Raw genomic sequence first — 21,299 nt, forward strand, 5'->3', positions numbered from 1 at the left:
TGGTTTATGTTAAAGTTACAGAATCCCAAAGTGGAGGAACACTGCTGGGATAGGGCAGTCTTGCTGATGCTTGCTTCTTCTTCTTCTTTTTTATGCCTTTAAAGCATAAATATATTTTAAGAACCCTAATTAAGACACAGAAGAGCTCAGAAATGATGCTCCCCACGACTTTACATATCCAAGGCAATAGCCAGTGGCTGCTTGCTTCATTGGTGCACAACTCTCTTCTAGATAACAATAAATGGGCTGTCACAGAATCGTAGAGTTGGAAGGGACTATGTGGATAGGTCATATTTTTCCAGACACAATATATTGCATATCCAGGGCTGAGAAAATGTAAGTCTCCCTGCAACAGGGAGTACAAGACTGAGGAAAATGTTTAAACTGTTCACTGTACATGGGCAGTGATGGAGCAGAGGGGAAACTGTGAAAAGGTTGTGTGAATCTGAACTTCCGATCTGGTTTATCTCTGCAGATCATGGCAGGAGTACAAGACTGACATAACTACAGGCACCATCCATGCAGGGCCAGGGGGCCCAGGCACCCACAAATGTTCAATGAAGGGGCAGGGGGCCCCCCAAAATTCTACGCGGTGACACGAACACACGGCAGGGCGTGCCAACGCCACTCACACCCACTGCAGTGATAGCAGCATGGGCTGGGACCCCTCTGCCATGGGGGCGAGGCAGCGCACCGGGACATAACTAATATGGCATGAGACTCTCCATGATGAAACTTTGGTGACTCTGGAACTTCCAGGCCCCTAAAAGGCACTCAGGCATATCCTGAATTCACACACGCCTGACCTAAAGATTAACACCTGCAAATTTAGTTATCAAATACAGGATACTCAACTCCTCAAAGGTGATTTGAAGGCAGGTAGCAGACAAAGACGGCCAGATTCAAATAATGGCTCACTGTCACAAGTCCTTCACCCTTTATTAAGCAAACTGGATGGCCAGTTTTAACATTTTCTCACTATTCTGGAAGGAATTATGGAAATTGTAGAAACCACTCAGTTCACAGTCCCCTCCCCACTGGCATGCCTTGGCAAAAATGTATTTTAAAAAACCTTTAGATTCAAAGGCTAGTGAGCTCTCCTGGCTCCAACATGACAGAACTGACCCAGCACTGGCCAGGACTCGGCACACATCTGTTTAGCTTTAAGGACAGGTACACTTTGTAATAAAGTACTTTATAAGGGATGCGGGTGGTGCTGTGGGTTAAACCACAGAGCCTAGGGCTTGCCGATCAGAAAGTCAGCGGTTCGAATCCCCGCGACGGGGTAAGCTCCCGTTGCTCGGTCCCTGCTCCTGCCAACCTAGCAGTTCGAAAGCACGTCAAAGTGCAAGTAGATAAATAGGTACCACTCCAGCAGGAAAGTAAATGGTGTTTCCGTGTGCTGCTCTGGTTTCTACAGAAGTGGCTTAGTCATGCTGGCCACATGACCCGGAAGCTGTCTGCGGACAAACGTTGGCTCCCTCGGCATGTAAAGTGAGATGAGCGCCACAACCCCAGAGTCGGTCACGACTGGACCTAATGGTCAGGGGTCCCTTTACCTTTATACTTTGTTTTCCCACCCCTTTCCACTTCTAGTGGGGGGTTATGGCAAAACTGTCATGCCCATGTTTCTGCAGGCATTTTAGAATAGTTAGGGGATCTTTTACTCTTTAATCAAGGTGTGTATGTATTGTAAAATTTGCTACCTGTTTAGATTATAACTTGGCTGTCTGAAGCAGCATTTATATATATTTTGTCACTCCTATCTCACAGAATAAACCAAGCTTTTTCAGTCCTCTGTGGGAGAGCTTCTCATGGGCATAAGATTAAGGGTTAACACACATCCATAGCAAGCACAAGTCATAACTGCAGCAAAAGATCCTAAACCTCTCAGCAGTGTGTATATGAACATACATGAGTGTTGGCTGTGAATCCAGGTACACACTTGCAATAGAACAGGAAGGAGCTAACTCAGGGACGTTTTTCAGAGAAGAGGCAGGTCTCCAGGGTAATGGTTTCATTCTGCTCCCAGATGGAACAGGTTTGACAACATACTAAATTCAAACAAACCCTGTTTATTTGTTTGTTTGTTTAATTAAACAATATGAGCACATCTCACTGAAAGTACTGTATTTAACGATGTGACAAGTGAAATTTATTGGAATTTAAATGGTAGCTCATTTATAGCAATATTTTTCCAACTCTGAGACAAAATAAATAATTGTTGACTTACAAATAGGACCCAGTTCTGACAGTTTGTCAAAGGAGCAGCATGTTGTGGTTCCAAGTGTTGCACAAAACTACGGGACCAAAAACAAAAAGCAACAACAACAAAATAAATCTAACTGAAGGAGAGAATCAGCCATCAGCAAACCAAAACCAAAACTTTCAGCATTCTTTGGGAAGGTACAAGATTAGCTGCATAGAACTAATACAAACTAATTTCATGCAGCATTTCCCAATACAAAATCTGAGGATCTTGTGTGTGTGCGTGTGCATGTGCATTTGTGCATGTTTAGGAGTAGTGATGGTATTTTCAGCTAAAACAAGTCCAGACTGGCTCCACATTAAGTATAATTTCAGCTAATATGGGTCCAGTTTTGTGAAATTCAAAAGAACTATTGGAACATGTACCATGACCCAGATCTCTGAAGCTCTGCCCCTTTCCCCAGGTCAAAAAAGCTTTGCTTTGGACCTCTTAAGAAAGCTGAGATGGGATCTGGAAGGATCTGGATGGGATCTGGAGGTTCCACTCCTTCCAGGCTCTCCGCCAGAACCCAATCCAGGCAGGTGCTTCCATGTCCCTCCCCCTCTTCCCAGGTTGTGGAGGTCTGCTGGACATTTCTGCTCCCCCTGGTCTTCCTTGTCGGCTGAAAGCATCCGAAATGCTAAGTGAAAGGTGAATGCTCACAAGGGCCATAGCATTCCCAGATATAACTCTGTGACATCATTCACCTTCTGCCAGAGGCCGTGATGTCATTTGGGGCAGTTTTGGCAGCTGTGAACTATCTCAGCTGTTAGAGCACCTGAGCAGCAGGTCTGTCCTGTTGTGCGGCTGTCTGCCTCAGAGTTAGTCCATCTGTAACAGTTTTTGTCTTAGATACAAATCTATGTAAGATGTATCATTAATATAAGAAACACCTCCCTGCCTTGTATAATTGATCCACCAAGTGCAAGTACAGGCAGCCCCGTTCACGCGCATTCAGTCTGTGCGCGGCCATATATACGCACATTGTACCAAACCCAGAAGTGACTCAGAAACATCATAAACACGTCACTGAAACGTCACTAAAAGGGCAGAATGGGGTGTTTGCAGGCCTTTTCAATGGTTTTCAATTATATGTGATTTCACCAATGTGTGCGGTGCCTTGGAACGTAACCCCCAGATAAATGGGGAGCTGCCTGCACACTGAGTAAAAGTTATTTGTTATTTAAACTTTAAAAGACAGTGGTCTTGTGTAATTTTTGTAGGAAGGGAACAAACGAAAGGGTTAAACAACCCAGACTCTTCCTTTCGCATAGCACTAAATGGGAAGGAGAATCTAATTCCCACATTCCTCTGAGGAGGCTCCCAACTGGGGCTGGGCTGAAACCTGACATTCAATGAACTATTTTTATTGCTTTTGTTGCTGCTCCTTGCTTTGGCAAACTCTGTTTTCCTGCCCAACTGCCATATCCGCTCAGACAGGTTTTGTATAATGCTCCAACGAATTTACTGGCTAGAGATGACAAAGGGGCAAAAGATTTGGCTCAGCAGTGACTCTATCGTGTCTCTTCAGTGGTGCTGCTCCAGTCATGGGACCCCTCCTCAAAGAGGCTTGCCTAGAATCTACGTTGTGGTCTTTCCATGCCAGATAAAGACTTTTTCATTTCCCCAGGCTTTTCAATCTCTTCGTTTGTGACTCAAGGACACTTTGGATGGCTCTGAAGTTCAGATCTTTCTTTATGGTGTCAGCTTTTTGAAATGGTGGTTATCTTCTTCTGCTGGTTTTATGCTCCCTTAGATTTTATGGGTTTATGGTTTTATTTTTGCATAAAACTGAAAGCTGCCCAGAGAACCTTAGTTATTGGACAACATAAATACTAGGGCTGTGTACAGACCACTTGTTCTGCCCTGTGGCTCTGATCCAGGTTGGGGGCAAGCAGACCAACCCACCCTGGACCCAGGGACCACCCACCCCAGATCCAGTCCCAAATTAATTCAGGGAGTTGGGTTAATATTTAATTATATATATATTTAAAGGCCCCAATTTAACACAGGGCCAAGAAGAGGGCAGAGGAAGGAGAAGTTGCATTTTCTTCTCCCTCCCGCTACCAAGAGCAAAGGGGGTGAATTATGTGGGGTGCTGCTTTGCAAGCGGTTTTCCTGTAGGGAAAGATTCTGGTTAGTGAGGAGGGAGCTTAACCATTCTATCAAATTAAACATTCAACGTTCAATTGTTTTTAATGACTGTTTTTCATGTGTTTTAGTGGTTCTTTATTTTTATCTGTAAGCTGCCTTGAGTGCCTGTCAGGGGAAAAGGTCGGCTATAAACACGCCAACAACAACAATAACCATGAATCAAAGTTTGGGGAGCCCTCAGAGCCAAATCCTGGCTTAGTTCATGGGCACAAAAAGGGCCAGGGAGCAGCAACATGGCTGTGAGCTCTCCAGGAGTCCACACTCCCGCTGGGCAGACCAGACACTGATTTCAGTGGAAACAGCTAAATCCAAATGAAAGCTACAGCATCTTGGTGTCAATGTTCTCTTACTGCTAAATGCAGTAATGCACCAGCCTCAAGAAGGAGGTCAGCTTTAGGCCTTATCACAAGAGATGAAGCTCAGCTATAGTTCATTCTCCTGGTTGCCTTTCCTGTGACCTTGTGTGTGTGTGACCTTGAAGCTCCTTTTATCCACAGCCGAAAGCGAAAAACATCTGTTGTCCTGGGAGGGGGGAGGGGTTTTTGATGCAGCGTCTGTAGCAGCCAATGACTCTAACCCAATTTGTAACCCGTATTACAACATTGTAATCACATCAGGAGCAGGGACAGCAGGTTGCCTCTTGCAAATACAGCTGGCAACTTAGAGCTTGCTCTAAGCCCTGGGCTTCCTCTTCTTCAAATGGCAGCTGCTGTTCTCCTTCTGGGTGCTGTTAAAGGCACAGAGAAGCAGGCCAGTTCCCAGGTTGGCAGCCCCAGTTGTCTACTTATTCATTGGGCATTACAGCCATGAACAAACACTGAGCTATCAGCACTTACAAAGAATGGAATGAGGCCAGCAGCTTTATCTTGGTCTACGGCTTTCCTTAGGGCTGACCCACGTACAGCGAACGCGTCGTCTGTGGGGAGCTGCTTGATTTTAACTCCAGCGATCAAGCCATCCTTTTCAACCGATGAATGAGCCTGCAATGAAATGGGAGAAAATGTGTCTTAAAAACATTTGCATACGAAGCTTAGTTTATTTGAATTTACTTATTACTTCACACAAGTGTTTGTTCTTATTGTTAAAAAAATTAATTAATTAATTAATTAAAAAAGGGAAGGGCCATCACAAACAAAACATGTTAAAGTTTAAACTTGTAGAACACAACACCTCTTTTAAAAAGAAGACAGACAAATAAATCCGAGTCTCAGTCTCCCATCTGCAGCATGTTAGTCATGTTTGCAACTTTGATAGGTCTACTCTTAGTAAGATACAACCCCAAAATACTGGCCAAGCCACCTGGTATAGGCTAGAAACCACTAGCCGGAGATGCTCAGAGGAGGCGGCCTAAAAGGGGCAGGTGGATCTGCCTCAGATGGAGCAAAAACGTGACACGTGAGAAACTGGAGTACAGACACACTTGCCCTTCCTCCAAATATTGTTAAGGATGCAACCATATTCAGAGAGAAAGAAAGCAATCCTGTTTATCATATTCCTGAATTCTCCCAAACCATCTACCTTTGTTAAACCTGATATTTATCCTTAGGTTGGATTTTCTGTCTCTCCTTTTGGATTACTGAGTCACCCAGTTATGAACTTAATGCAGAAGGAGCTGTGAGCTCAGCAACAGGCTGCCTTAAAAGGTCAGAAACATCTTAAGGCAAATCCTTGTGCAGACAAAATAAAAATCCCCTGACCTTCAGCAGGCAAGTATGACTGTCATCCCTTATTGAGGATCAGGCATTTACAGTCCAAAGTTGGGGGGGGGCAGGTGCACTTGATTTCAAGCTGCGTGGCTGGGGCTGCCCAGGAGGAATTCAAAGAACAGGAGAAAAGCTTCATTGCATACATAAGGGTCCTGTTTCTGTGACCTTAAACCTTATATCCCACCTGCACCAGCTTCTTTTTCTACAAGAAAAGAGTAGGTAATTTCACACGCTTGCTTAAAAGTATGCTTGTGCATTCCCAAGGAGCCACTTCAAAAGCCAGTGTGTGGATGAAAATTGGTGGTAGCCAATTAAGTCCTACTCAGGGTAGACCCATTGAAACTTATGAACCTAAGTTAGCCATGTTCATTCATTTCAATAGGTCTATCAGAGTAGGACTAGTTTTCATACCATTCATTATGTCACAACCCAAATTTTTTGGACCAGTGGACATATTCTGAATGTTGAAAGAGTCAAAAAATGGCTGCCACTGGGGCATGGAATAACTCAATATGACTACCATGCGAGAGGCATGACATGAAACAAAATTAGCACAGTCATGGTGAGGCTTTTCCCATAATTTTATTTCCATCCTAGAAAAGACTTAACCTGTGGAATTTCTGCCTATTATAGAGCTGTTAAAGGCATAAGAACCCTGTATTCAGAAGCCTGTATCCCCCAATTCTAAACTAAAGCCTAGGTTGGCATCTTGTTCCCATTTACCTGGGGGTAAGTCCCCTTTAAAACAAAGAGAGCAAATTACAAATAGAGGTGCATACTTGACTATACAGTTGTTAACAGGTGTATGGTCTCAAGCTCCTGTACAGGTGGAAGTATATCTAAGCCTCTTCACAGGTTTTCATATTTGCCTTTTGTGTGGAGCGGGGATTCTATATGCAGAAAACAGCTTCAAAGGACTACCTGGTCTCAGATGACCCACCATAGGAAAGGCCCATTCTGGTTGCCAGGGGCAGGGATGGAAGGGGAAACTATGGCGATTCCAAGGACTTATGGAAAATAAGACAGAAGCAGGAACATCCCTTGAGAGAGAAACAGCAGCTCTTTAGGACTCCAGTGATTCCCATTGCCAGGTGTCCAAAGAACTCATTTATACAGCTCTGACTTCACACAGCGGCGAAAACACAGACAGGTGGGAGCAGCCATCAGAGAAATTGCTTAAAAGGGTGCCTGTACTTTTTGCTTCATAACTTAATTTTTAGCAGGTACAAAACTATATCTATATCTGTATGTCTATATATCTATGTCTATATGAAAGCTCAGGGTCGAGGGCCACTGCCTATGGATGCCACTGAAGGTCTTGGCAGGCACTGTGGCAGCTGCAGGTGCTGGGCTGGCGATTCCTGCTCCAGAGTGTCTCAATACTCACTTGGTCCGAGGTATAAGCCACCAGCCGGCCAATGATGTCTCCCTGAGTCAGCGTTCCGTTTTCTGATTGCGCCCGCTGGATCGCTTTGGTTCTAGCTGCAAGCAGTGCAACCAAGGTCGCTTCGCTGGCCGTGCCCTGCAGGGAAGGAGAGAGAGGCTCAGTTGGGCAGGACAAGCCAATGGAAAGTGAGTCGGGACAGTGGCAGAAGATCCACTGAGCTGAAGAGAACATGTTGAAGATTTAGGGTGCTGCAAGCCAGGGGAAAGGAAGCGCAGCCGGAAGCACCTCATTAAACAGGCATTTCTTGTGGAAAGCAATTTAGAAACCGAGGAAGCTTCCCTCCGCAAGGCCAGAGCACAGCTCCACCTGGCTCAGTCGGTCTACACTGCCTGGCAGCAATGGCTCTCTGGGATTTCAGGCAGGGAGTCTCTCCAAGGCCTCCTTGGGGATGCCATCGTAGATGGAACCTGGGACCTTCCGCTTGTGCTTTTCTGACACAAAGACACACGTTCTTTTTCCACTATGGCTTCTGCTAACCCTTGTGGTCTAGCAGCATTCAGAACAGCCTTGCACTCCACCCCCAGTCTCTGCTGAATGGCAGCAAGATTCCAGGAGGTTCCAGGCGCTCCCCCAGGGTTGTGGTTCTGTGGGGAAATCAAGGTGCAGCAGAGTCTGCTGTGTCTTGGAAATATGGCTTATTCACACTTTTAAACCTGAATTTACGGAGAGAGGGTTCACAGCATGTATGTCCCAAGAGGGACTTGTCCTTCGCAGCAGCCCAGTCGCCTGATCCAGGCAGCCAGCATGACTGCTGCCCGCATGAGGTTGTGCCCACTTCCTGCTCCTTCTCCCCCACATCCCTCTCTCCCCAACCCTCTGCTGGAAATGGACACCGTCTTTTCCTGGGGTGACATCAAGCTCCCTCTACACCTGGCAAAGCCTGGGGAAGTTAGGAGTGTTATTCCCAGCCCCTGCTAAATTCAGGAGTTTACTCAAACTCTGACCATCCACTTAATGTAGAAATTATGGGGAGTCTGTCCCCACTCATATTCCTTCTCTCTGCTGCAGACGTCTGGTTTGCTGACTGGAGCTCTGGTTTAGAGGGAAAGCACCCTCAGCCAGTTCCAGGAGGAGAAGGCCAACAGGCATAGAGACAAGGAACACTTTAAATGTAGTTAAAGTTAAGCATTTTTTAACACTATTGATTTCAGTGCGAAGGGAGGATAGAACTTTCTTTATGTATGCTACAACAGCAGCAAGAATACACATCGGGAAGTACTGGAAGACACAAGAATTGCCCACCCGAGAAGAATGGCAGATGAAAGTGATGGACTACATGGAACTGGCTGAGATGACCGGCAGAATTCGAGACCAGGGAGAAGGGTCGATGGAAGAAGATTGGAAAAAATTCAAAATATACCTTCAAAAATACTGCAATATAAAAGAATGTTAGAAAGAGGTTGGAAAAAGAATATTAGGTCATTCTGGCAGATATGATATAATGGACTAAGCAATAATGAGTTGATGAAATTGATGAATTAGAGGAGGTTTAATTACATTATTTTAATTTTAAAATACGTAAATGAAAATAAGGTTAGAAGGATTTGCTGGAAACACGATCTGAACTAGAATACAAAATTGGGAGGTGAGAGGAGGTCATGGAAATAAGTAAAGGGAAAAGGCTATGTAAAGGTTTAATCTGTTTTTGTTTTATTTTAACTTAATGTATTTTTATATTTTTTGTTAAGTCTTCTTTTTTATTCTATTCTATTGTTCTTTTTTACTTGTTCATTTTTTGCTTTGTTATGGCTAAAGTTTTCTTTGTATTTTGTATGGTTTTTCTTTTTCTTTTTTGTAACTTTAAATTTGGAATAAATATCATTTAAAAAAAATAAATAAATAACACTATTGATTTCAGAGGCCATTAAGCACTTGCTTAATTCCCTCCCATTGAAATCAGTGGGTCTTAGCTGTGTAATTATGGCTGGATCAGGCCTCTATAAAATGTCAGAGTGGAGAAACTGAGGCGCCCCCATTGAATGCGCTGCTGGGAAAGATGGTTTTTATGACACACATACTAAGTAAGCTGGTTATTATACTTTTTACTTCACAGCAAGCAAACAAAGGTTACCATGGTGAGCAGCCTCAAGAGGCGACAGAAGCATTGGTGAGTCAAACAGAGCCCCAAGCGGAAATTTCCTTTCGTCTTTGGATTTTTCAAGTGTCACCTTTGAGGCAGCAGGATAATTTCATATTGATTTGGTCCTTTAAGGGTAATTAAGCACCCATTTCCACAGGCCAATATTGCAATATTCATTTGATTGGCAGTCTAATATAAAGCCCATCTCCGCCATGTTCTTTCTTGTTTTTATCATTATTGATACAAGAATGAGGCAAGAAGACCAACACTACAAATTGCTTCATCTCCACCAGCAGCACGGACACCACCCACTCTCAGTGCCCCCAAATTATAGTCCATCAAGAATTGTCAGCTTAAAAGGGCAGCATTTCCCATTGGCAAATAGACATAATTGCTCATTGATCCTCAGCACAAAACTAGGGCTATGGTGGGGTGAAGTAAAACAACATTTGCACCCTACATGTAAAAGCAATTCATCCTGACATTAGGCTTCAGCAGCTAGCAAGTGTTCAAGCAGTTATTCCAGATTTAACACTGTGGGATTGGGGGCAGGGTCTGTGCTGGTCTGTACAGTTCTAGAATTCCAACTAGCCATTAAAAAGGGCAAAGTTATTACAACCAGTGCTATTTTTCTAGAAAAGGAGGTGCCAGAACTCACCGCAAACACCTCCCTTGTTCTATTATAATGTCAACGGCATTGAATTTCGGCAGAAGAAAAGCCCTGATTACAGCTGTTTATCCAAATAGCCAGAGTAGCATCTAAAACAATTGGCTCAGCTAAAAGAGGGATAAGTTCTTCTACAACAGGTTGCTCTTCCCCTGAAGGAACAGGTGCATAGCTTAAGGATAACTCTGGTGCCATCGCAGGTGGCTTCAGGAACTAGGAGTGCTGATGCTCAGCTTCAGCAGGTGCACCATCTAGTGCCCCACCTGAGGAGAGAGAGCTTGGCTACAATCATCCACATTCTGGTAACTTCCGATTGTATTGTTGGTGTTCTTTTACATGGGGCTATCCTTGAAAACCCCCTTCATGGATCACTGCCTTGCCATGGCGAAGGGGCTTGAATAACTCAGAGAAGCTATGAACTAGGCCGAGCAGGGCCACCCAAGATGGACAGGTCATAGTGGAGAGTTTTGACCAAACATGATCCACCTGGCGCAGGAACCGGCAAGCCACTCCAGTATCCCTGCCAAGAAAACTCCATGGACAAAGACAACAGGCATATAAAAGTGAGTTTGAACAAAATGCAGGAGGCAGTGGAAGACAGGAGTGCCTGCCATGCTCTGGTTCATGGGGTCACAAAGAGTCGGACACGACTAAACGACTAAACAACAACAACAAAATCCTTGAAACCAGTTTGGAAGTTGAATCTGGTACCAAATGTGGCAACCAGGGTACTAGTAGGGTGCCTCAACATAACATCAATCTTGAACAATCTCCTGTCTTCTGGGCTCATTTTAAAGTCTTGATTCCTTTGCAACAACCATCCCTCTGAAGTACGTTTCACCCACAACACTGTTGTTGTTTCATTGTCATTGAAAACACACCTTTTTGCCTAGGATTTTGGAGAGGAAGGTTTATGAACTTTGTAAATTTGTGTCTAATTGGTTTAATTGTGTGTGTTTTAATTTTGTTTGTTTTAGGTGTATGCCACTCCACTAGGGACCTTCAGGTAAAAGGCAGGTTACATATACAAATCCATATTTCCATAGAACATTATCCCAACTAGGTTTTCACAGGGGTAACCAGGAGTTTCAGGGATGGTTCACACAGGCATAGTGTCTTCATTCCTCAGATATCAGATGATGACTTGAAAGCGTGATGGCATGTCTTCTGCACCTTTGTGGGGAACCATTATGCCCATATATTATCCCAAAAAAATCAAAGATACATATCAGTTTCAATCCAGTTTGAACAGAACATACACCATGCAGAAACTAAGACCACAAGCTTCCATCTTACCTGGATTACGCCACCCCCTTCTCCATCCTTCTCGGCCAGAAATGATGGTGGCAAATTGATCATCTTCCCTAGCCAATCCAGCATGACTGTCTCCAGCTCTGTGCAAGCTGGGCTTGATGCCTAAAATAGAGAAATGTGGTAAAAAGAAACTACAGGAGTGTGGTAGCTTCTCCTCAATATTTATACAAAGAGTTATAATACAGGAAACCCACAAATATAGCATCCCTGATAGTTGGCCACACAATCTCTGCTTTAAAAGTCTCTCACAAAGAGAAATCCAGCACCTTCCAAGGCAGTCTGTTCCACTGTCAAACAGCTCATGCCCTATCCTCTGGAGCAACAGAAAATGAATCTGCTCCATCATCTATATGACAGTCCTTAAAATGTTTGAAGATGGCTATTATATCACTTCTTAACCATATATTCTCCAGGCTAAACTCCTTCAATCTTAATCTGCGTGTTTTAAAATATTTATATATCTCTATATTAAAACAAAAACAAAAACCTGAAGTGGTTCACAACAATAAAACACAATAAAACACTTGGGTCTCCAGGCCACGGGTACGGGAGGCATTGGTAGTGGGTGATAATTAGGAACACAAATAATTGGGTGTGTGGTTGGCAGGGTGACTGCAGGGTGAATTGCCTGCCTGGTGCAAAGGTTGCGCGTGTCGCCTGTCCCCTAGGTAGCCCAGCAGAGAGGGGTGGAACGCACTTACCCATGTAAACCCAATACACCCTATGCCCCCAGAGAGCATGTCAGCCAGAAGAGCTGGGAAGGAGTTGGCCGTTGGGTAGTAGGCAAAGAAGTAGGGGCTGTGCCAGTGAGTCACCTGCCGGAAAGACCAGAAGCAGGCATACATCAGGAAAAGAAGCTGGAGTGAAGAATTGTTTTATTTATTAGATTTCTACGCCACCCTTCATCCAAGGATCACGGGTGCTTTACAGTTTAAAAACAAATAACAACAAACAGAACAATACCCCCAGCAAAACACAGGCCCTTGATTGTTTAATCAGCCAATAGCCTGGAAGAAGGAAGACCTCAGATGAAGATTACGGAGTCTGGGTTGGTTCATATCTAAATCTAAATAATCTAAATCTAAATCTATGTTATATTGACTATAAATTTACTACTGACTATTGAGTTTATATGGACTATAGGGTGCTGGGTATCATAGCTCTGTGAGGAGTAAACTACAGTTTCCATTATCCTTTGGGGGAAGTCATGTGCTACAAATGTATGCTGTGGTAAAGGTAAAGGTAAAGGGACCCACGACCATTAAGTCCGGTTGCGGACGACTCTGGGGTTGCAGCGCTCATCTCCAAAAATCCCTCCCCCCAGGTGCTGCAAATACATCCTTTCTTTATCTCAGTTTGAAACCAGAAATGCAAAACAAACCCTACAAATTGCTATATGAAGCGCATTTGGTGCTTCTGGGGAGAAGATCTTCAGTCTGATATTTGAATGAAAAGGGCAGTTATTACAAAGAAATCCAGGAAATGTCAAGGGCTTGAGAAATGGAGCTGCTGACCACAGACCCCTGTGAGGCCGACTGATGCTTTGGATGAGGCAGCAGAAGCTGTTTATCTTGATCAGCCTGTGCAATAATACTTAAGTCAGTGACACATTCTGAAGAGATTAATCAAATGTGACCCTCCTTCAGGCTATTTGCAGGATGAAGCAAAAGAGAACAGTCTGCAAAGAGGCGGATTATGGAGAAAGTCAAAGGGACAATCACTTTCACACTCATTGGCTCTGACACCAGCTCAGCATAGATGGCATTTTCTATATTGGAGTTAGGGACGCGGGTGGCGCTGTGGGTAAAAGCCTCAGCGCCTAGGACTTGCCGATCAAAAGGTCGGCGGTTCGAATCCCCGTGGCGGGGTGCGCTCCCGTCGTTCGGTCCCAGCGCCTGCCAACCTAGCAGTTCGAAAGCACCCCCGGGTGCAAATAGATAAATAGGGACCGCTTACTAGCGGGAAGGTAAACGGCGTTCCGTGTGCTGCGCTGGCTCGCCAGATGCAGCTTGTCATGCTGGCCACGTGACCCGGAAGTGTCTGCGGACAGCGCTGGCTCCCGGCCTATAGAGTGAGATGAGCGCGCAACCCTAGAGTCGGACACGACTGGCCCATACGGGCAGGGGTATCTTTACCTTTACCTATATTGGAGTTGGGGGAGAGGCTGAGTTTGTGCCCGCTGACCCTCCCGTTCTTTAATTTACCTGCTTTCCATTCACTGAAGATCATATCTAGTAGTAGATGATTTATGGCTTTCCCAGGGCACTCTGACATGACTTGCAGTCTCTACGCTGCCTTTTTCTGGTACTGGATCGCAAAATTGGAGTATGACAGATTTCATGTGCTGAGGCAATTTCTACAGATATGGAAGAGCCATTCTCATATGGACAAGTCACTACTGCTCAGAATTATTGCCTCAAGAACTTTGTTACAGCTATTTAAAAATTAATTCATATTGGACTTGTCCACATTTGAACATTATTTGTTAATCCACTTTCCCCCCTTCAAATTAGACTGAAGTAGTCCACACTTACATGTATTTGATGTATTTGATGTTTTTTTGCCGTTGTTGCATGTGAATGGTTTAATTTATTTTTCCCAACATTCCCCCCTTCTCCCCCTGAATTTTATTACAAAGATGGCCATGTAGCCATTTTCTTAATTTGTCAACAAAACTGGATGTAAGAGGACACCTGTATGGAGAAACACTAAGAGGCCCACATTTCCCACACTGGTAGCACCATAGTGACCTAGAGATTAGTTGCACTGGATAAAGTCCTGCTGCACAGAATAAAAACATTCTGGATCTTCAAAGCCTTTGGAAACCTTTATATTGTGAATTGTATTCTGCCATGTCTAGGTTCCAGACATTTTTATACCACAGATATATTTGTAGACTGTGCAAAGTCTTCCATTTTTCTGCTGTGGATAATCTTAGCCATGTTACCATTTTTTATTGCAATCTTTGTGTAGGGCTGTCCCACATACAGTATATTGAATTTGTAAATAAGGAACTACTTGGGTCTTTCACATTTGTACCAGCAGATACAAATATTGTACAGGTTCCCTTTTGTGTTTGTCCTCGTCTTCTGATTTCATACTCTCCAACATTTCTCGGATGACAATAGGGATGTCCTATTCTAATAATAGTAATAATAATAATAATAATAATAAAAGTAATATTAATAATACTACACCCACTCATCTGACTAGATTGCCCCAGCCACTCTGGGCGGCTTCCAACATGTATAAAAACATAACAAAACATTAAACATGAAAAAACTTCCCTATAGAGGGCCGTCTTCTAAAGGTTGTACAGTTACTTATCTCCTTGGCTTGGGGTTCGCATATTTCCAAACCCTCCAACTTTTCTCCTATGAAAGTAGGGACTTCCTAATGAAAAGCGGGACATTCTGGGATCAAATCAGAAACCAGGGTGGCTTCTGTAAATCTGGGACTGTTCCTGGAAAATAGGGACACATGAAGAGTCCGTGATTTGTTGATACCATTATGCTGATTGAGGACCAACAGGTCATGTGCATGGATAGCGATGCGCACACCTTGGGCGTTCTCTTGTTTTAAAATTCCCAGCCCAAGAAGTGTGCAAAAGCACAGAGTCAGGCAATTGTAAATACTCAGCACTCTATTTGCTTGTGTAGTTTTCTGGTTTGGGACATATCTGAGGGAACTACACACATATGTATACATATACATATACATATACATATACATATACATATACATATACATATACAGCTACAGTCGTCCATTCAGGATCATGCCAGATATAGTCATGAGCATAGCTGGAAAGGAAGTTAAAGCATTGGGGAAGTAGTGAATTTGGAAAGGGAAGTAACAGAGAGTGACAAGTGATCCACCCACCCAAAACCACCACAGCTAATTGTCTAAGGCTCCAGGTGGAGTGGTTCGTGGCCTGATTTCTCCCAATTTAACAGATTATCCCTGTGTTGGGAAAACTCAAATTTACAGCAGGAAAGCATCGGGACTGCTGTTGTCTGAGGCTGACGACACATGTACTACACAAATTAAATAGAATGCAAACAGCTGTAAACACACAGTAAGCCTCCCATGTAGACAAGCCCATTCTTTAAAGCTCATCTGCAGTTTGATCTTACCCCAGGCATAATTATCTTTTCAACATCTTTAAGGATATCTTCAAATCTCTCAGGTTCTTCAGGAGCAGAATCTGGGATGTGAGGTCTCAGGTACCCGGGCTCCACATCAGGATAGACCCGTCTTTTCTCTACCGTCTCCAGGTAATCTGCAATATAGTCCACCATTTCTTTTCCTCTTTTTCGGAACTCTGTGGCATCCATGTCAAGATTTCAGACTCTAAAAGAAACAAATTGGCATTTTAAAAAATTGCACACCTGGAATTGGCTATTTTCCTCATAAGTGAAGTCTTATGCATACAAAAATCAGGTTGTCAACTACTATACTGAAAAATACAACAACAAAAATGATCCCAGGGCAGAGCCTGGAATCAAAAGGAACGGAGTCAGAAATGTGAAAGCTTTTAGGAAAATTTCCAAAGGAAAAACCGGGGAGAGGGGTTGAATTTAAAAAATATTCAGTGCAATATAGTGTCATACAAAACAACAAGTTGTATACTTTTTAAAGTAATGGGGTCCCCCTCAATAGTATTGCAGTCAATCATACTGCTGCAATAGTTCTTGATCAAGATTCATTCACTCAGAAGTAAATCCTGCCCTGTTCCAGTTTTACTGCACAAAGTTACATGCAATGCCCCCCCCCCCCGAATACTCCGAAACGGAATCCTAGAGACAGCTACCTCCTTCACTCAGTTCTGGGGCTTTAAAGAAATGGGTTGCTTGCTATATCTAGATGATATACAGGAAGATAGCTTAATTACAAATGTGGGTAATTTATGTAGAAATAATCCTCAATTTACTATTATTTTATTTGTTATCCTTTATTATATAATAGTTACCCATTATTATATAATAGGTAAAGGTAAGGGGACCCCTGACCATTAGGTCCAGTCGTGGACGACTCTGGGGTTGCGGCGGTCATCTCGTTTTACTGGCTGAGGGAGCCGGTGTACAGCTTCCAAGTCATGTGGCCAGCATGACTAAGCCGCTTCTGGCGAACCAGAGCAACACCGTTTACCTTGCCGCCGGAGCGGTACCTATTTATCTACTTGCACTTTGACGTGCTTTCGAAATGCTAGGTTGGCAGGAGCAGGGACCAAGCAACGGGAGCTCACCCCGTCGCGAGGATTCAAACCGCTGACCTTCCGTTCGGCAAGCCCAAGGCTCTGTGGTTTAACCCACAGCACCACCTGCGTCCCAGTTATTATATAATAGTTATCCACTATTATCCATTTGTTAAATCAGATAACTCTTTTAGATTGTGAGTGGTTACACATACACATATTTTATTTATTTATTTACTTATTTAATAAAATGTATATAATGTTTGATTGGAAAAAGCACACACCACAAAGCAGTTTACAAAAAGAATTAAACAAAAGTATTGGCAAAAAGAATTTAAAAATAACCATTTAAAATATTTTTAAAAATTAAAATCAGCAATAAACTAAAAGCAAAGTAAAACACAAATCAGTCTTCTACCTATCTGGGTAGGTTGGTCTAAACAATAATGTTTTTAGCTGGCACCATAATATCAACAGGCAGGGAGTTCCAAAGCATAGGTCCTGCAACACTTAAAAGTTGATTTCTTGTGCACGTAGAATGGGTATAATGTGGCATGTGTAATAGCTGAAAAGGGCTATTGTTGCGCTGGAGTACTCTGGCTTTAAATCTCACCGAATCCTGGAACTGTTCCTGCAACGAGGGCATTGTGAGTTTTGCAGAGGAAGTGGTGTAAATTGGAGTAAAGCCCTTTGGGCTTTTATGAATTAGTGGTATGATGAACTAAACTTTGGGGCATCTGTTGGACTTAAACACCTATCCTCAATCAGCCTGTCTAGATGTGTAAATAAAGCTTGTATCACAAAATACCAATAAGTCTTCAGTGACCTCCTTTCAAAGGAACTGGGCTACACATAACAACATGATGTGGAAGAAGGGGCCTTTGGCCTGAGTCATAAGAAGTCTAAGTGAAACCATCAATTGGGTCTCAACTATCCCATCTCTGTGGCCAGCTAGAAATGTATTAAAATGCTAGAAGTGTACAAGGTACTGAATAGTCATTTCAGTCTCATCCTTTAGAAAGTTAAGAACAAGACTAACTAGCCAAGAATTCAATGCAATTCAAGATTGCATTGAATGTATATATGAAAGTTAAAAATCATCTTGAAAACAACATGGCTAACACAAATTACACTGAAAGGTCTAATGGGAAAAAACGTATCTACTTTTGCTTTAGATGTGTTTAACCAATACAAAGAGAGAAACTGAAATGGAGTAAATATCTTCATTTAGAGTATCGAAATGGTGAAATGTGACTGGAAACCCGATTCACATTAATATGAAAGAAAACTTACAAAAGATAGCTGCATTGGTACTTGATTCTCCTAAAATTAAAGCATGCCTATTTTTCTGCAGAATGATAATTCTTGGTGATCTCATCTACTGTCTGGACATCTCATGTACTTTAATTGACATTCTTTGGAAGCAAATTTTGGAAATATTGAAAGATAAGGCAGGTGCTCCTGAAATATAGTGTTACTGGAATATTTAACAGATTCTATGGCATGTGTAAATCCTGAATTAGTAGTTTGCTTACTAACAACTGCAAAAATATGAGCGGCTTTTTACTGGAAATAACTCAGACATAATCACATTTAAACAAATGGTAAAAAAAAAACCAGTCTGGGCTATAACTGACTGAGCTACTGTAACAGAAGAGAGCCAAAGAACAGACACACGGGGACAGATTTGCTGGGGAATTAATTTCATTTACTATGCACCGAAAGAGTAAATTTCAAGATCAAATACAACTTTATGCATTATTTTCCCCTTTGAAATCAATAACTATACTACATAATTATCTTGTTTGTTTTTAATGATATAATACAATTTAAAAAAATCATTTAAAATAGCTGGCGGGTTTATGCCCTACATTAATACTAACAAAAATACTAATAAAGTTTGCTGAAACTCCCCACCCCCCATAATTTTTATTATTTTTTTTCAAATATCTTAAACACTATACAGCTTAAGAATAGTATTCTCCTTAAAATCTATATCAGAATTAACTTCCCTCCACCCCTCTTCTGGCTTATAGACATTTATAGACTGTATATATAGTAAACCCTCTTAAGTAAGTTTGCTGAAACTTTGTATTTGTCATTTTCATATAAATAAGGATGGGTTCTGCTTCAGTTCCTATAGGACGGATCCTTTAAGATCTGTTGCTTATTTCTAAGAATTAAGTGCCTGTTTTAGCCACTTCATTGACTGTCAGTGCAGCTAACCAGTATTTTTGCTTTAATATAGAGACTGAGTTACATGAACAGTATTTATATTTTGATCCCAAATATTATGCTGAAGACACATGTGTTTGCAATAGCAGTTCCATGTAATGCACATAGGATCAGCACCTTTCAAGTCTATTTTGTCATATTATGCAACCTCAAAGAGACATGCGCATGCCAGGTGTATAAAAAAACAGCATGACAATTTTGACATGTTAATAAAAAAATTTAATTGATATGTGTATCAGCACACACATGCATGTGTGCCATTTACTCTCTCTACTGACTATTTCAGTAAAGTCCTGGGATAGTGTACAATTAAATGGTGCATTAAGGTGCCATTTCTATACTATTTAAGCTTAGAAAGTTAGGACTTTTACTTACTGTTGGTGAGATTTTGTCCTCTCTCTCTCTCTCTCTTTTACCCGTCTGCTTTCTTTGTGACAGTTATAAAGACCAGAGGATGCAGTTGCTAGTTTATATCTACAGTATCCACTTTCCATGAGCCAATCAGAAGATAGTGCTTTGCATTTTAACTTTCTGCATGTCACACACCCCTCCCTCTCTGCATCCATTCATTCACAAACGCTACTTTAAATATCTTTAGAAAACACTGCTAAATGCAGTACAGTATTCACCCTAAATATATCAAGAAGATTTCATTACTATTGAAGCCACTACAGCAATTTTTATTTACACATCCGTGCCACAATTACTGAAGTAAACATTTGGCACTGACAGAGTTTTGTTACAGTATGTCTAGAATATGCCTCTCTGAGCTTTGTTGGGCACACATCAGTGAAAGGCCAACCTGTGTACACAGGATTAGTGCATGCAGTGAGCTTCAGGAGAGATGCTTTTAATACATGTGTGTGGAAGAACTGAAAGCAACCAGCCAACAACGGTCATACAACCCTCAACTCGAAAAAGCATTGTTGAAATACATTGTGGACATGTTTTCTCTATTATTTATAGGGTTACAAATTTCAGTTAACTTGCTTTATCACTGGCACGGAGGAGGGGGTCGGCTTGGCTGGATTATGCCTGAAATAATCACTTCAAGGTTTACTTAAGGATGCTTATCAAGTACTTTGACCTGCAAGATAGCTAGTGCTGTGAAAATTGTCAGGTGGAGATTAAGAAAACTATGGAGAGGCAGCATGGTGTAGTGGACAGAGTGGTGGGCTGCCAGGATTCTTGGATGTGCAGACATGTGCATAAATTGTACGGTGTGTATGTGCTAGCAGATCTTGCAGCTTGGGTGAATTAGATTAGAATAATCACTTACAATTTCTGAAGTCTTTGGAGTTCAAAGGCTTTATTCATGCAGGAACTATTTACAGGATGAGCGGAGATGTGTGAGAGAAAATAGCAGATATCTTGTCTCAACAAGTTGGGAGAGAGCAACAAAATGGACCAGCTTTTAAGGGTGGAGTTGATTTTCACAGAGAGCTGCAATCAACCTCCTTCTTAAATTGTGGTGCCCAGAAGTAGACACAAGACTCCATGTGTGGTCTGACCAAGGCAGAATAGAGTACAGTGGTACCTTGGGTTACATACGCTTCAGGTTACAGACACTTCAGGTTACAGACTCCGCTAACCCAGAAATAGTACCTCGGGTTAAGAACTTTGCTTCAGGATGAGAACAGAAATCATGCTCCGGCGGTGCGGCGGCAGCGGGAGGCCCCATTAGCTAAAGTGGTGCTTCAGGTTAAGAACAGTTTCAGGTTAAGAACAGACCTCCAGAACGAATTAAGTACTTAGCCCGAGGTACCACTGTACTACTGTTATTTCCCTTGACCTGAACACTATATTTCTGTTGATGCAGCCTAGAATAGCATATTTAAAATAAAAAAAGATTTGCTGCTACATCACACTGTGGACGCATGTTCAGCTTGTGGTCTACTAATACTCCTAGATCCATTTCACATGGACTACTGGCAAGCCAGGTGTCTCCCATATTATATTTGTGCAGCTGGTTCTTCCTGCCTAAGTGTAGAACCTGACATTTGGCCCTACTGAAATTCAATCTATTAAGGTCATCTTGAATCCCAAGTCTGTCTCCTACGGCATCAGCTCCCCCTCCCAGTTTGGTGTCATATGCAAATTCGATGAGCACCCCTTCAATTCCTTCATCCAAGTTGTTTATAAAGACATTGACCAACAATGACCCCAGGACACAACCCTGCGGCACCCCACTTGTCACTTTTCCCCCAGGATAAGGAGGAACCATTAGTTGAGCACTCTTTGGGTTCAGTCA

General features: G+C 42.5%; 1 protein-coding gene across 2 annotated transcripts in view; it reads right to left on the minus strand.

Annotated features, from left to right (window-relative positions):
• Nucleotides 1-21,299, minus strand: part of DDC (dopa decarboxylase) — a 49,132-nt gene that overhangs the window by 21,198 nt on the left and 6,635 nt on the right. The window contains exons 1-7 of one of the 2 annotated variants that reach the window (XM_080976869.1): nt 19,424-19,459; nt 15,753-15,969; nt 12,318-12,431; nt 11,599-11,718; nt 7,496-7,630; nt 5,239-5,382; nt 2,234-2,300 (exon numbers count right to left, since the gene is read on the minus strand). In XM_080976869.1, coding sequence (XP_080832995.1) covers nt 2,234-2,300; nt 5,239-5,382; nt 7,496-7,630; nt 11,599-11,718; nt 12,318-12,431; nt 15,753-15,953 — 781 coding nt within the window. In that variant the 5' untranslated portion in view covers nt 15,954-15,969; nt 19,424-19,459. Of the gene's footprint in view, nt 1-2,233; nt 2,301-5,238; nt 5,383-7,495; nt 7,631-11,598; nt 11,719-12,317; nt 12,432-15,752; nt 15,970-19,423; nt 19,460-21,299 lie in introns of those variants that run through there. The other variant, XM_080976868.1, reaches the window with a different exon arrangement.

The sequence above is a fragment of the Podarcis pityusensis genome (assembly GCF_964106645.2).
Source record: "Podarcis pityusensis genome assembly, chromosome: 13".
Classification (NCBI taxonomy): domain Eukaryota; kingdom Metazoa; phylum Chordata; class Lepidosauria; order Squamata; family Lacertidae; genus Podarcis; species Podarcis pityusensis.